We start from the raw sequence: 13841 nt of genomic DNA, 5'->3' as shown, positions 1-13841 counted from the left end.
AGGTTGGAGGAGGGAAGAGTCTGTGGGCAGCTGCCAACTCGGACTCCCGGCCAGCTCCAACCCCATAAATACCCGCGGGCCAGAGGGGAGGGCCACATACAGGCTGGAGCACACCATGGGGCACCTGGGGCTGGTCGTCTTGGGCCTGACCTGCTGCTGGGCAGTAGTGAGTGCAGCAAAGGTAAGCGAGGGCCCAGCAGAGGGGCCCCTCTCTCCTCTCACTAAGCGAGACCTGGAAATGGGACAGGGCACAGCAGACGGAAGACAAGCAGGGTCACCGGCAGGAAGAGCCAGCCTGAGAAAGAGACCCCAACAATGAAAATGGCATTTCCTGGGCATTTCATGCTTCGTGTATATTCTCATTCATACGACAGGCTGCCAGATAAAATACAGGATGCCAAATTAAATCTGAATGTCGTACAAACCGCGAAAAGGTTTTGGTGTGGGTATGTTCTGTGCGATGTTTGGGATATACTTTTAAAAAAAAAAGTCAATTTAAAATTCAAATGTAACTGGGAGTCCTCAGTTTTTCTTTGCCGAGTCTGGGAACCTAACACCTCTCTGGCTCTTTCATCTCCAGAGATGGTGATGGGGTCCCCTTTGCACAGAAGGGGAGACGGGCCCAGGGCAGACAAGCAATTTGCCCAAGCTCACACAGCCGCCAGTGGCTGAACAGCAACCTGGAACCCGAGTCTGGCTCCCCATGTAACCTCCATCTCCCAAAAGGGAGGTCCCCACCTGCTTGCTAGGGAGTCAGGAGGCCTCCTGGCTCGTGTATGCTATCCACCACAGTATGAGGAACAAGGAGGGAAAGGGCCTTCGGCACTGAAACCCCACAGACACGCAGCCCCCACGGTGTCCACCCTCCTCCTGCCACCTCAGTCCCAGCTGCCCTGGAACCTGCCCCTTGGCCCTGGAGGTTCAGGTGCTAGCGTTGGGCCCCTGCTGCCCCCAAAAGGTCACTCTCTTCGGGGGGCTTCTCTGAGGGCAGAGAGGACCGGAATTAATTCCTGCTGTTCCAGCAGCCGGTGCCCCCCTCCCCCAGGGCCCTTAGGCCAGTCTCCGTTCTGAGAGGTGACTTCCCAGTCCCCAGGCACTGACCGGGCCTGCTGTCCCAACCCAGCAGCCGGGAAGCCTGTCAGAAGAGCTGCCTGGAGGCCTGAAACAAGGCTGTTCATCCTGAGAGATGGGGTGGGGGTGGGGGAGCAGACCTGCACCTGCCCTGGCCCAACCCCTGAGGCACCCGGCAGGAGTTGCTCTGGCCTCCTCTCCGGTTCCAGCCTCCCCACTCCCCTGTTAGCCCAGACCTTACAGGGTGCTGGGACTCCAGCCGGGCCTGGGGGTGCAGGGCTGCCCTTGGGCCCTGGAGCCTAGCACAGGTGAGAGCCAGGAAGCAGACACCGGCCACGGGACCAGACGGATGGGGAGGTGGCCCTAGGAGGGGACGAGAGCCTGACTCTGCGGTCAGATGGCTGTTTCCCACAGGGTGACTTCAAGCAGGAAAGCTTCAGTTCCCTTCTGGGACAATGGGTAGATGAGCACCAGCCCCCAGGACCCTAGTGGAGGTTGGCTGCATTGGCCTCGTGGGGCCAGCTGAGTGCCAGGGCTGGATACACAGCAGTGGTTCTGACGGCTCGGGGGGCGGGGCTCTCTCCAGCAGTGAGTACAAGGGCTGTGAGGACTTGGCACCAGGCCACCAACTCCAGGCCAGCTGAACACTGGGGGAGGGGGGGACACCAGGGGAGCCAACAGGCTGTGAGGGAGGCATTCCTGCTGCCCATCTTATAGATGGGGAAACGGCCTCACGGTCACAGCTAGGTGGCCACAGCCGAGATCCAAACCTCTACCCCATTTCTCCGGGCGTACTCGGAAGGTTCCCCGAAGTGGGACCACAGTGGTCAATCCCGCTTCCTCCAAGATTCAGGGAGCAGGACCCCCTCAGGGGCCAGGACCAAGGTGCTAAGCTGTTCCTCTAGAAACGTGGGCAAGTGGCAGGGCTCAGGTGCAGACTGGCCCCTCCTTGAAGCCGTCTCTGCGGAGCCTCTGGGCACCCTGGGGCCTGCTCAGGTTGCCCCCGCCCTCTTCGGGAGACCTGCCTGAGCCCGCCTGAGCCCCGGCCTCCACCCCCAGCTGGGCGCGGTGTACACGGAAGGGGGCTTCGTGGAAGGCGTCAACAAGAAGCTCGGCCTCTTCGGCGACTATGTCGACATCTTCAAGGGCATCCCCTTCGCCGCCCCCCCTAAGGCCCTGGAGAACCCTCAGCGGCACCCCGGCTGGCAAGGTGGGACCGGGCAGGTGCTGGTGAGGCCCTGTGCCTGGGGGTGCTGCGGGGCGCCCGCCACCCTCACACCGGGCCCGTCGGCCGCCCACAGGAACCCTGAAGGCCAAGGACTTCAAGAAGCGGTGCCTGCAGGCCACCATCACCCAGGACAGCACCTACGGGGAGGAGGACTGCCTCTACCTCAACATCTGGGTCCCTCAGGGCAAGAAGGATGGTAGGTTCGCGCCCCCCACACTCTGCGGGAGATCCCCAAGCAGCCAGAGGCCCAGGCCCTGCCCCTTGTGCCTGGGGGGCTCCAGAGCCGAATTTCCCTGAAATCAGCGCAGGGGGCAGGGGGGCGGGGGCACGGGCATCTGGGGTCACTGGGCCTGCTCCGCTCTGCCTTAGTGTCCCGGAACCTGCCCGTCATGATCTGGATCTATGGGGGCGCCTTCCTCATGGGGGCCGGCCACGGGGCCAACTTTCTCAGCAACTACCTATACGACGGGGAGGAGATCGCCACGCGGGGCAACGTCATTGTGGTCACCTTCAACTACCGCGTTGGCCCGCTGGGCTTCCTCAGCACTGGGGACGCCAACCTGCCAGGTCCGCCGGGGTCCTGGGCGCCGGGGGGGGGGGGGGCAAGTGCGCCCGGCCCCATGAGCGCTGAGCCTGGCGGGGACGCGCCTTCCCATCGTGCGTGAACAGCTCCTGCCCGTCCCCCTGCAAAGGCCCAGAAGGCTATTCGCAGAGCCAGGGAGCTGGAGATGTGCTGTGAGACACTGGAGCCCCTTGGCAGCTATAGCGAAAGAACAGAGGCTGCCAGCCTGCCAGACAGACACACAGACAGACAGTGGGACCCAGAGGTCCAGGGGAGCAGGTGCAGGGAGCCGTGGGAAAGAGACAGAAGATAAGACATTAAGGCAGCAACACAGGAGCCGCGAGACAGCCGGACAGACAAGGGGGGCTGGGCCAGGGAGGGAGAGGAAAGAGCAGGCGGGCCCTCTTGCTCCCCGCCCCCGCCCCCAGCCTGAGCCCCACACCTGCCCCAGCACCACACAGCCAGCCTCCAGGGGACCTACCACTCAACACCCTGGGGCTCAGACGGGGTCTCTGTGCAGTCGAGGGCATTCTCATCCCACCCATGTGCACTGTTGTGGCACCCCCAGCCCCACCCTGGCCAAGGGTCCCTGATGAAGACCCATCCCCCACCCTGCCCCCAGGTAACTATGGCCTTTGGGATCAGCACATGGCCATCGCTTGGGTGAAGAGGAACATTGCAGCCTTTGGGGGGGACCCCAACAACATCACTCTCTTTGGGGAATCTGCTGGAGGTGCCAGCGTTTCTCTGCAGGTCTGGGGGCCCCAGAGGGAGGACCTGACCCAAGGGTATGGGAGGGAGCCAGTGAGGACAGGGAGGAGAGGGGCTCGAACTGATGTGTGGGGTGTCCTTGGATGAGCCCAGGGTGGGCAGGTGGGGCGAGGCCTTGGTGACAGAACCTCTGTGTGTTGCAGACCCTCTCTCCCCACAACAAGGGCCTCATCCAGCGAGCCATCAGCCAGAGTGGCGTGGCACTGTGCCCCTGGGCCATCCAGAGGAACCCCCTCTTCTGGGCCAAGAGGGTAAGGAGGAGCTGTGGTGGGCAGGGGAGGGGCCTCCCCCCTCTCAACCCTGTGCTGGACTCCATCACCCTCTGCCCAGAGCACTGGCCTCACCTACCTGCCTACCCCGCCCCCCACTCCAGATCGCCGAGAAGGTGGGCTGCCCCTTGGACGACACTGCCAGGATGGCCAAGTGCCTGAAGGTTACCGACCCCCGTGCCCTGACGCTGGCCTATAAGTTGCCCCTGGCAGGCGTGGAGTGTGAGTGGAGGCTGCTGGGGGCGCCTGGGGGTTCCCGGTCGGTGGGGGGGCCATGCTCTGGAGAAGAAAGGAATCGCCGGGTCTGAGGCTGGCCCCGCCCCAGACTGCTGGCGTCCCTGGGCAGCTTGCTGCTACCCTCGCAGGCCCAGTGACCCCCCTGTAAGGAGGAGGGCCATTCTTTCTTCTTATCCCCCAAGGGTCATGAGCCCTTTGAGAAGCTGATGAATATGTGGGCTCTAGCCCCCGACAAGGCACACATCTGTGGTCATTTGTGCACAATTGTAGGGATGTTCATGGACCCAAAACCAAGAGCCTTTGTCCTAGACGGTCCTTTGTTCTTCCTGCCACTCATGCATCGGGCACTCACCCACTGAGTGCCCGCAGGAGCATCTGGCCCTCCCAGCTCTGCCCCTCTGTACCCCGGAATGCTGGGGGCCTCATCAGCCCAGTAGGCTGGGATCCGTTCTTGCTCACCCTTTTGATGCTACGTAAGAGGCCCCATCATTTGCATCTTTACCTGATGCCAGTTAAACCAGAAGTGCTAAAGCCAAGCGGAAGCCGAGCAAACACGTGGCCCCAGATGCAAACCAGTCGTTTCCTCTGGCATGCACGGGAGGAAGACCAGCCGGGCGGGGCCTCCGAAAGGCCAGTGTCTCCACTGACCCTGAGCCAGCTCTACGGTCCTTTCGGGGTCAGTTCAGGGGTCTGGAGGGCAATGTGGACCTCACAGTTTCTGGCAAACATGCTGGAACCCAGCCCCGAGAGGGGTTGCCTCTTTCTCCGTCGGTCCTCTCAGTTCCTTCCTGTCTTCCTCCTTCCTGATTCAGGCCCGGTGAGAAGAGAGGCTAGAGGGAGGACAGCCTTGGGCTCCAGACCAGTGGTTCTCAACCTGGACGGTTTTGCTCCAGGGCACGTGTGACAGCGTCCGGAGACAGTTTTGGTTGTCACGACTGCAGAGGGGGAGCCCGAGGCGTCCCGCGGGTTGAAGGATGTGGCTGGACATCCTGCAGGGCGCTGGACGTGGAATTAGCCTGCCCGCAATGTCGACAGTGCTGAGGCCGGGGAAGCCGGGTCTAGATCAGAGGAGGCAGGAGACGGGGCTGGAGTTGAGTCCTGCCCCAGAGGCTGAGGGGAGGAGCATGGGTACCAGAGGTGTCAGAGCCTGCCGCTCTCCCCCGCCCCCCCAGATCCCACGCTGCACTATCTGGGCTTTCTCCCTGTTGTCGATGGAGACCTCATCCCCGATGACCCCGTCAACCTGTACGCCAACGCGGCCGACACTGACTACCTGGCAGGTACCAACGACATGGACGGCCACATCTTTGCCAGCATCGATGTGCCGGCCATCAACAAGGACACACAGGAGGTCACAGAGTAAGCAGTGGGCGCAGGGCCCAGGGGGCAGGGCCCAGGGGGAGGGGCCGTCCCTGGCCCTCTGCTGGGTGGGGGTGCAGATTCCCTCCCACGGGCACTGAGTGGAGGGTCCAGTGCTGGCATGGTCCCCGCAGAGAGGACTTCTACAAGCTGGTCAGCGGGCTCACCATCACCAAGGGGCTCAGGGGTGCGAACACCACCTTTGACATCTACACCGAGCCCTGGGCCCTCGACGCGTCCCAGGAGACCAAGAAGAAGACCGTGGTGGACTTAGAGACTGACATCCTCTTCCTGATGCCCACCAAGATTGCCGTGGCCCAGCACAGAGCCAATGCCAAGTGAGGACCTGGGCAGGGAGGCTCCCTGGGGAGGCCCACCCACCTGGGATGGTGCACCTGCGCCCTGAGGCCCCTCAGAAGGCTGGCTCACAAGTGTCTGCAAGGCCTAGGAAAGCCGGGCTCGGGTCCCCACCTGGTTCTGCGCCACCTGCTTGCCCAGGCCTGACAAGACCTGAAAGGGCCCCTCCTCACCTCCCAGTCTCAGGCGGCTTTGCCAAAGCCTCCCGCGATCCTCTGCCCAGCCCGGCACCGTGTGCCTTCCCTCACCCACAGTCCTTCCCACTGGAAAGTTCTTGAGTCGACCTTTCACCCCTCATGCTGTGCAGAAGGAAAGAATCCTGGGTGATAAGGATCTCTGTGGTGGGTTTCCACTTGACCAGCTTTCAGAATAACTTCAGCCTGGTACCACATTAAAAATCTCCATATAATAATAGCCAGTGAAATTTTTAAAAAAGGTTAGGAATGCTTGAAAAGTAGGAAGACAATATTACACCTAGAATCTAGAAGGAAATCTCCTCAGGACCTAAATGCAGCTCTGAGCTTCCTGTCAGTCAAGGCAAAAAGGGAAACATCTGAGGGCATGCATCTTGTCCAATTAAATTGAGCTACAGATTCACTTGCAGAACACAAAAGATCTTTCTTGATACTGACCTGCAGGAGGAAGCTGCCCCGGTGTGTTTTGTGGAGGTGAATTATAAACCCACCTGAAACCGTAGAAGCCCCGAGTCCGTGGCTTTGTCCCACAGCTTTCCCGTCCCCAGGTGTCAGGATCCCAGCTTCTTCATGAGTCTGGTGGGGACTCCCCAGACCCTTCCCTGCTCCCCCCATGGCTCCCTCCAGAGCCCATCCCTGCACTGGGTGGCCCCAGGTGAGCCCCTGGCCAACCTGGGTGGTCTCCCCTGCCTTCCCCAGGAGTGCCAAAACCTACACCTACGTGTTCTCCCACCCCTCTCGGATGCCCACCTACCCCAAATGGGTGGGGGCTGACCACGCGGATGACATCCAGTACGTCTTTGGGAAGCCCTTCGCCACCCCCCTGGGCTACCGGACCCAAGACAGGACTGTCTCCAAGGCCATGATTGCCTACTGGACCAACTTTGCCAGAACCGGGTAAGGCAGCCTGAGCCCGGAGCCCCCGACACCTGGCCCCACAGGCCTGGTTCCAGCCCCCGTTCCCTCGCTTACACTTAGCCTTGCTACCTCTGTCTGTCTGTGAGGATAGGGCTACTGCCTGGGCCCCGAGATCAGACCTCTCGGCGCTCCACATGCCCATACACCACATTGTGAGGTGCCCTGACCGTAAGGGTCAGTGCAGAGGGCGGAGGACTGTCCAGGCAAGCCAGGGCCCAGGGGGTCTCCAGCCTCCTGTGAGCCCCCAGCCCCCACCCAGCCTTTCTCCTTGCAGGGACCCCAACATGGGACATTCGGCTGTGCCCACACTGTGGGATCCCTATACCGTCGAAAATGGCAACTACCTGGATATCACCAAGAAGATAGATCGCAACTCCATGAAGCAGCATCTGAGGACTAATTATCTGCGCTACTGGACCTTGACCTACCAGGCACTGCCCACAGTGACCGGAAATGGGGCCGCCCCCGCGCCCCCCTCGGGGGATTCCGATGCCGCCCCCGCGCCCCCCTCTGGGGATTCCGATGCCGCCCCCTCTCCCCCCTCCGGGGATTCCGATGCCGCCCCCGCGCCCCCCTCTGGGGATTCCGATGCCGCCCCCTCTCCCCCCTCCGGGGATTCCGATGCCGCCCCCGCTCCCCCCTCTGGGGATTCTGATGCTGCCCCCGCGCCCCCCTCGGGGGACTCTGAAGTGGCTCAGATGCCCGCAGTCATCGGCTTCTAATGTCCTCGGCCCCAAGAAGCCATAGGGTGAGACCCAGGGGACCCACCTCCTCTCCAGAGCTCTTCCTGAATAAAGCCTCATCTCTCTCTGTCTGGCGTCTTTCTTTGCTCCCGAGGCCCCAGCTGGAGGAAGCAGGGGTCTCAGTCATGTTGCGGCCCCAGACGCTGGGCCCACCACCTTTCCCCATGGTGTCCATCAGTCTGGACAGCCACCCTCATTCTAGAGAGGAGGAAGCAGGTTTGAAGAAGTGAAGTGTCAGAGAAGGACTGGGCTTCAGGTGCGGGTCCCTCCACCCTGAGATGCTGGTTCCCAGGGGATAGGACGGTCGGTGGCCACAGGTGAGAGAGGAGCTGGGCTCTGTGAGCTGTGGCCCCCCCTGGACGGTGGATCCCAGCCTCCCCAAGTCCTCTAGGGTGCGAGCAGTGACCTCTGTGTTCTGTCTGGGCACCTGGCCTGGGAGGAGAAATGGACTCTCCTTCCAGCTGGATGCGAGTTGAAGAGAGAACAGAGTATCACCCTGGAAGGTCAGAAGCAAAAGGTGAAGAGGGCTGGGTGTTGAGTGGCTCTGGCAGAGTTGGGGGGGAGGAGGCAGAGGGCAGAATCAGGGCCATTCCCACATCTGGGAGTCTGGGCATCGGGCATTGAGCCAAGTGCTTAATTAATCAGCCTGATGTCACCATGCCCACAGTGGGGGGGGGGGTGCACCGAGAGGGGGTCACGTGCCCCAGGTCATGAAACTCCAAAGTTAGTGCTCAAAATGATTTTGGGGGGGGTGTCTTCCCACTCACCCGTTCTTTCAACTCTGTGGGGCAGTGCTGAGGGCTCAAAGGAGAGAAGATTCTGGAGTCCTAAGTGGCTCTGCCTGGTGGGGGTGGTGTTGGGGACAGCAGCACCCAGGAGGCAGCCAGCACACTTTCCCCCTCTAGAGGGAACACTGTGGTCTGGGGAACCAAGTCCTATGGCCCCACGTAGCAGAGCTGCACAGGGGGCAAACCCGTCCCCCCAAGAAGCAGGGTGCACTTGGGCTGGCCTGTGACCACCGTGGCTACCCTGGGCTTCCTGACTTGGTAGAGGGCTCTCAGTGTGAAGAGGGGATTCCTTGTCATAGACTGGGGGGATGGACCTGGTGGCAGTGTGGACCTCTCCCGGTGACCGTCTCTGCAAGGATGCAACAGTGTGTCCCTCCTCTGCCACATTAGTATGCACTCGACTTCTCTGAGTGCCTCTGTCTGCTCTCAGGAGCCTCCGGCACTGCAGGAGAAACCTCTCGAACCCCGGCCCTGGACTGGCCCTGGGATGGGGCATGTCCCTGTTGGGGGAAAGTACAGTCGTGCCTGCTTGTCATTCAGAAAATCACATCCCTGGAGGGCTAGTCCACGTCAGAACGGCTGGGGCATTGGGATCCAGGTGTGTGCCTAGCCCCTGGGCTGCACAGAGAAGGCCTCTCTGGCAGAGGCCAGCCTTGCTATATGTCTGGGGGACACCTGCCGCTGTCGGGTCATCCACAACTCATAGGGCTTTTGCCTTTACGGCCTATAGCCGGAGGATGAAGGAAAATAGCTGATCCCTGAACAACCCGGGGGTTAGGGGTGCTGACCCCCCCAACAGTCAAAAATCCACATAAAACATTTGACCCCCCAAAACTTAACATCTAACAGCCTTACTGTTCACCGAAGCCTTACCGACAGCATACACGATTAACACGTTTTGTGTATGTATTATAAATTGTCTTCTTACAATAAGAAAGCAAGGAAAAAGAAAATGTTAAGAAACTCATAAGGGAGAGAAAATACATTTATAGTCCTGGACTGTATGGAGAAAAAGCTGTGTGAAAGGGACCCGAACAGTTCAAACCTGTGTCCTTTGCTCAAGGTCAACTCTAATTAGGGAGGTGCAAGCTGGCGGCTGTCCAGGGTCCTGAAGGCTCCCCTACAAGCCAGAAGTTAACCCTTTATGTTAACCTTTAATGGTGAAGCCCAAGGAAGACACTTGCGGAAGCTGAGGACAGCACCGGTTTACCACCCTGGTGACATGCCTCACTATTTCCTTGGTGAGGCTCTGCCCTTGGGCTGCCAGTCTTGGGATTCCTCCTCCTCCCTCCCATGCCTCATCTTTCAACCCTCCCTGCAGGAAAGGTTCGAACCACCCACTTCCTCCATGACATAACCAAATCATAGATCTGGACAAAGAACACAGCCATCCCAGGGGCTGCAAGCTCTAAGGGCTCTGGCCTAGCTACCTTTTAGGATAAGTTGGTACAACAGGGCTGAGGCCATAAGCTGGTGATTGCCGGATACAGTGGACTTCAGAATCACGTAGTCTACGAATTCATCTTGGCCTGTGAGGGGGAGTGGGGTGGTCTTTCACAGGCAGGCTCAGCATCGTTATCCTCACAAACCAGCACTCAGCTGGGACTCATCAGATTCCAGCCAGGAGGCGTGGCCACCATGTGCCTGGCTGAGAGTGAGGGCTTCTAGCGTGTTTCTGGGCAAAATCAATTATATGTAGAGTTGCAGGGAGGCTGAAAATCCTAGTTCATAGGTAGCAGAAATGCTTATGGAATATGGCTCAGCTGAAGCCTTAAGGCTGCGTTACAGATCTTTCCCCTGGATTCAAAGCAAGCAGGAGAAGAAAGTCTAAGGACAGAGGCGAGGATGCTGGGAGGATTCTAGTCCAGGTAAATGGACTCGTGCCAAGTCCTGCCCGACCATAGTCCACTGGCTAATAACCCCCCCCTGGCCTTTTCCCTCCCACGTTGCATGTTTTGATCTGTTTACAATCCCCACCACCCCCCCTCCCGCTTAATGTGATGGAATTCAAATTTAATCCTGAAACCTGTAAGTTCCTAATTGCTGGTCAACAGAAACCCCAATAAAACAAGGAGAAAATGTTCCCTCTTCTTCCAAAGATTTGAAAGGCAGCCTCCGTGGTGGGTCAGGAAATGGCCCTTGCAAATGTTATTGTTTAAAAACCAACATAAAATATATATAACATAAAATATGCCAATTTAACCACTGAGAGTACGATCCAGTGACATTAGTGCCGTTCAGACTGTTGTGCAAACATCACCGTATCGAGTTCCAAAACTTTTTCATCACCCCCAACAGAAACTTTGTACCCATTGATCAATAACACCCCATTCTCCTTTCTCCTCTCCCCCACCCAGTAGTCTCATCTATTTTCTGTCTCAATCAGTTTGCCTGCTCTAGATATTTCTAGATATATCTGAAGTGGGATCACAGTGTTTTCAAGGTCTGTCTGTTGTGGCGTGCATCAGAACTCCATCCCTTTTGACGGCTGAATCGTATGCCAGTGGGTGTCGCTGGCATAGTTATTCATAGCACTTCCTTACAATCCTTTTTGTTTTTGTGCAGTTGGTAGTAATGTTCCCACTTTCACTGCAGATTTTAGTACCTCTTTTTTTTTTTTCTTGGTCAGTCTCGCTAAAAGGTTTGCCATCTTTGGTTGTCCTTTTTCTAGTTCCTTCAAGTGTATCATTAGGTTACTAATTGGAAATCCCTCTTTTTGTGTAACGTAGGCATTGGCAGCTAGAAATTCTGCTGTTAGCACTGCTTCTGCTGTGTCCCCTAACTTATGGTACGTTGGTTTTTTTTCCGCTTGTCTCAAGGCATTTTCTGACATCCCTCGTGATTTCTTCTTTGACCCACGGGTTATTGAAGGCTGCGCTGCTTAATTTCCAGGTACTTCTGAGTACCCCAGTGTTCCTTCCACTGTTGCCTTTTGCTTTTATTCCACCTGGTTGGAAAAGAGACTTTGTATGATTTCATTCTTTAAAATTTATTAGGACTTGTTTTGTGGCCTCACTGATGGCGTGTCCAGGACGATGTTCCATGTGCCCTTGAGAAGCACGTGTGCCCTGCTGGCATTGTGAAGGGTTCTGTGTCTGCCTGCTAGGTCTAAGAGAGCGTGGTTCAAATCCTCTGTCCGTAGCCATCTTCCACCTGAATGTCTCTAGCCATTATTGGAAGTGAGGTAGTCAAGTCTCCAACTCGCTTCAGAGATGTCAATTTTTGCTTTAGGGATGGAGGTTTACAGTTGTTATTTTTTCTTGATGAATGGAAATTTTTATCGGTGTATCCTGACCTTCTTTGTCTCTTGTTACCTTTTTGACTTAAAATCAATTTTGTCAGATAATAATACAGCCACCCTAGCTGTTCATTTTTGTGGAATATCTTGTCCCACCCTTTTACTTTTAAACTTTTTGTAGATTTCTTTCAAAGGAGTCTCTTTGGGGACGCCTGGGTGGCTCAGCCCATTAAGCGTCTCCTTCGGCTCAGGTCATGATCCCAGGGTCCTGGGATCGAGCCCAGCATCGGGTTCCCTGCTTGTGGAGAGCCTGCTTCTCCCTCTCCTCCCCGTTCGTGCTTTCTCTTGCTATCTCTCTCTCTCTCTCAAATAAATAAAATCGTAAAAAACAACAACAAAGTCTCTTTGAATACAGCATATTGCTGGAGTATGTTTCTTAAATCCATTTTGCCAAACTGCTTTTTATGTGGACAGTTTAAACCATTTATATATAATTACTGATGACTTCCTTCTTCCATTAGCTATTTGTTCTCTGTATGTCCTATGTGCTTTTTGTTCAATTCCTCCATCACTGCTTTTTATGGATTTAGCTGATTATTTTTACAGTGCACCCTTTTGATTCCCTTCTGCAGTTTTGCATATATTTCTTAAAGAAGATTTTCTTATTGGTCACCTTTGGGATTACAATTAACATCTCACACTTAGAGCAACCTCGTTTGAATAATACCAACTTCATTCAGTAGTATACACTCAGCTCGTATAAATTCCCATCCCCACGTTGTGCTGTTACTGTCCAGATCACATCTTCATGTATTCTGTTCCCATTAACACAGATTTGCACTGTCTTAAAAGTTTGTTTTTTACATTATACAAAAAAAAAGAGGGAGTTACAAACCTAAGTGAAACCATACAAGTTTTCCTAATGATCTCTTACTAGTGCTCTTTATTTGTCATATGGCTTTGAGTTACTATCTAGCGTTCTTTCATTCAGCCTGAAAGTTTCACTTGTAGGATTTCTTTTAGGCGGGTCTACTGATAACAAAATCCCTTAACTTCCTGTATCTGGGAATGTCCTCGTTTCCCTTCATCCTGAAAGGATGGTGTGCGGGATAAAGTCCTTTCAGTACTTTAAATATAAATATGTCATCCCACTACCTTCTGGCCACCATGGTGGCCACATGGTTTCTTTTAATCTTATTGAGGACCCACTGTACGTGACTGCTTCTTTCTTGCTGCTTTCAAGATTTTCTCTTTGTCTTTCAACAATTCGATTACCACGTATCTCGGTGTGGGTGTCTTTGGGTTTATCTTGCTTGGAGTCTGTTGAGCTTCTTAATGTGTAGATTTATGTCTTCATCAAATCTGGGAAGTTTTCGGCCATCGTTACTTCAGATCATCTCTGCTCCTTTCTCTCTTCTTCTGGGACTTTCGGTATGCTTACATTTGATGATGTCACCTGACTCCCGGACGGGACTGTTCATGTTTCTTCATTCTTTTTCCTTTCTGCTCTTCAGGGAGAATAATGTCAATAGCCTTATCTTCGAAGTCACCGATTCTCTCTTCTGCCTGTGCAACTCTGCCATTGAACCCCTCTGGTGAGTTTTTTCATTTCAGTCATTGTACTTTCAACTCCAGAGTTTCTGTGTGGTTCCTTTTCATAATTTCTCTTTATTAAGTTTCCTATTTGTTCTTACATCACTTTCTTGAGTTCCTTTAGGGATTTTTGCTTTCTGTCTGGGGTTCCCTTTAGCTCACTGAGCATATTTAAGACCGTCGACTTAATGTCTTTGACTAGTAACTTCAATGCCTGGACTTTCTCAGGGAGTTTGTCAAATTCTTTTTCCTACGTACCAGCACTGTTTTCCTATTTCTCTGTATGTGTTGTAATTTGTTGGGAACTGAATATTGAGGATGACAATGTGGTAACTCTGGAAACCAGATTGTCCCCCTCCTCCAAGCTTACTTCTGTTGTTTGAGAGCTGCAGTCTTCCGTTTCTATAGTGACTTTTCCAGACTATGTTGTTCCAAGTATTCTTTGTTGCTCAGGGACTGAAGCTTCTGTCTTGCTGCCTTGGTGGTTAGGGTGAGGCCCGGCAGAGATCTCAA

General features: G+C 55.4%; 1 protein-coding gene across 1 annotated transcript; it reads left to right on the top strand.

Moving 5' to 3' along the window:
• The first annotated feature begins 75 nt into the window (after positions 1 to 75).
• CEL (carboxyl ester lipase) lies at positions 76 to 7776 on the top strand. Its single transcript, XM_045771117.2, has 11 exons — positions 76 to 181; positions 2131 to 2281; positions 2373 to 2495; positions 2669 to 2866; positions 3484 to 3614; positions 3776 to 3883; positions 4006 to 4123; positions 5311 to 5497; positions 5632 to 5835; positions 6748 to 6945; positions 7241 to 7776. The coding sequence occupies exons 1-11, from the start codon at positions 116 to 118 to the stop codon at positions 7686 to 7688; spliced, it is 1932 nt and encodes a 643-aa protein (XP_045627073.2). The 5' UTR covers positions 76 to 115; the 3' UTR covers positions 7689 to 7776.
• Positions 7777 to 13841: the final 6065 nt, after the last annotated feature.

This window comes from Ursus americanus, chromosome 18 (assembly GCF_024610735.1).
Source record: "Ursus americanus isolate L20-20 chromosome 18, mUrsAme1.1.p, whole genome shotgun sequence".
NCBI lineage: Eukaryota > Metazoa > Chordata > Mammalia > Carnivora > Ursidae > Ursus > Ursus americanus.
This window is presented reverse-complemented; position numbering and strand designations above follow the sequence as displayed.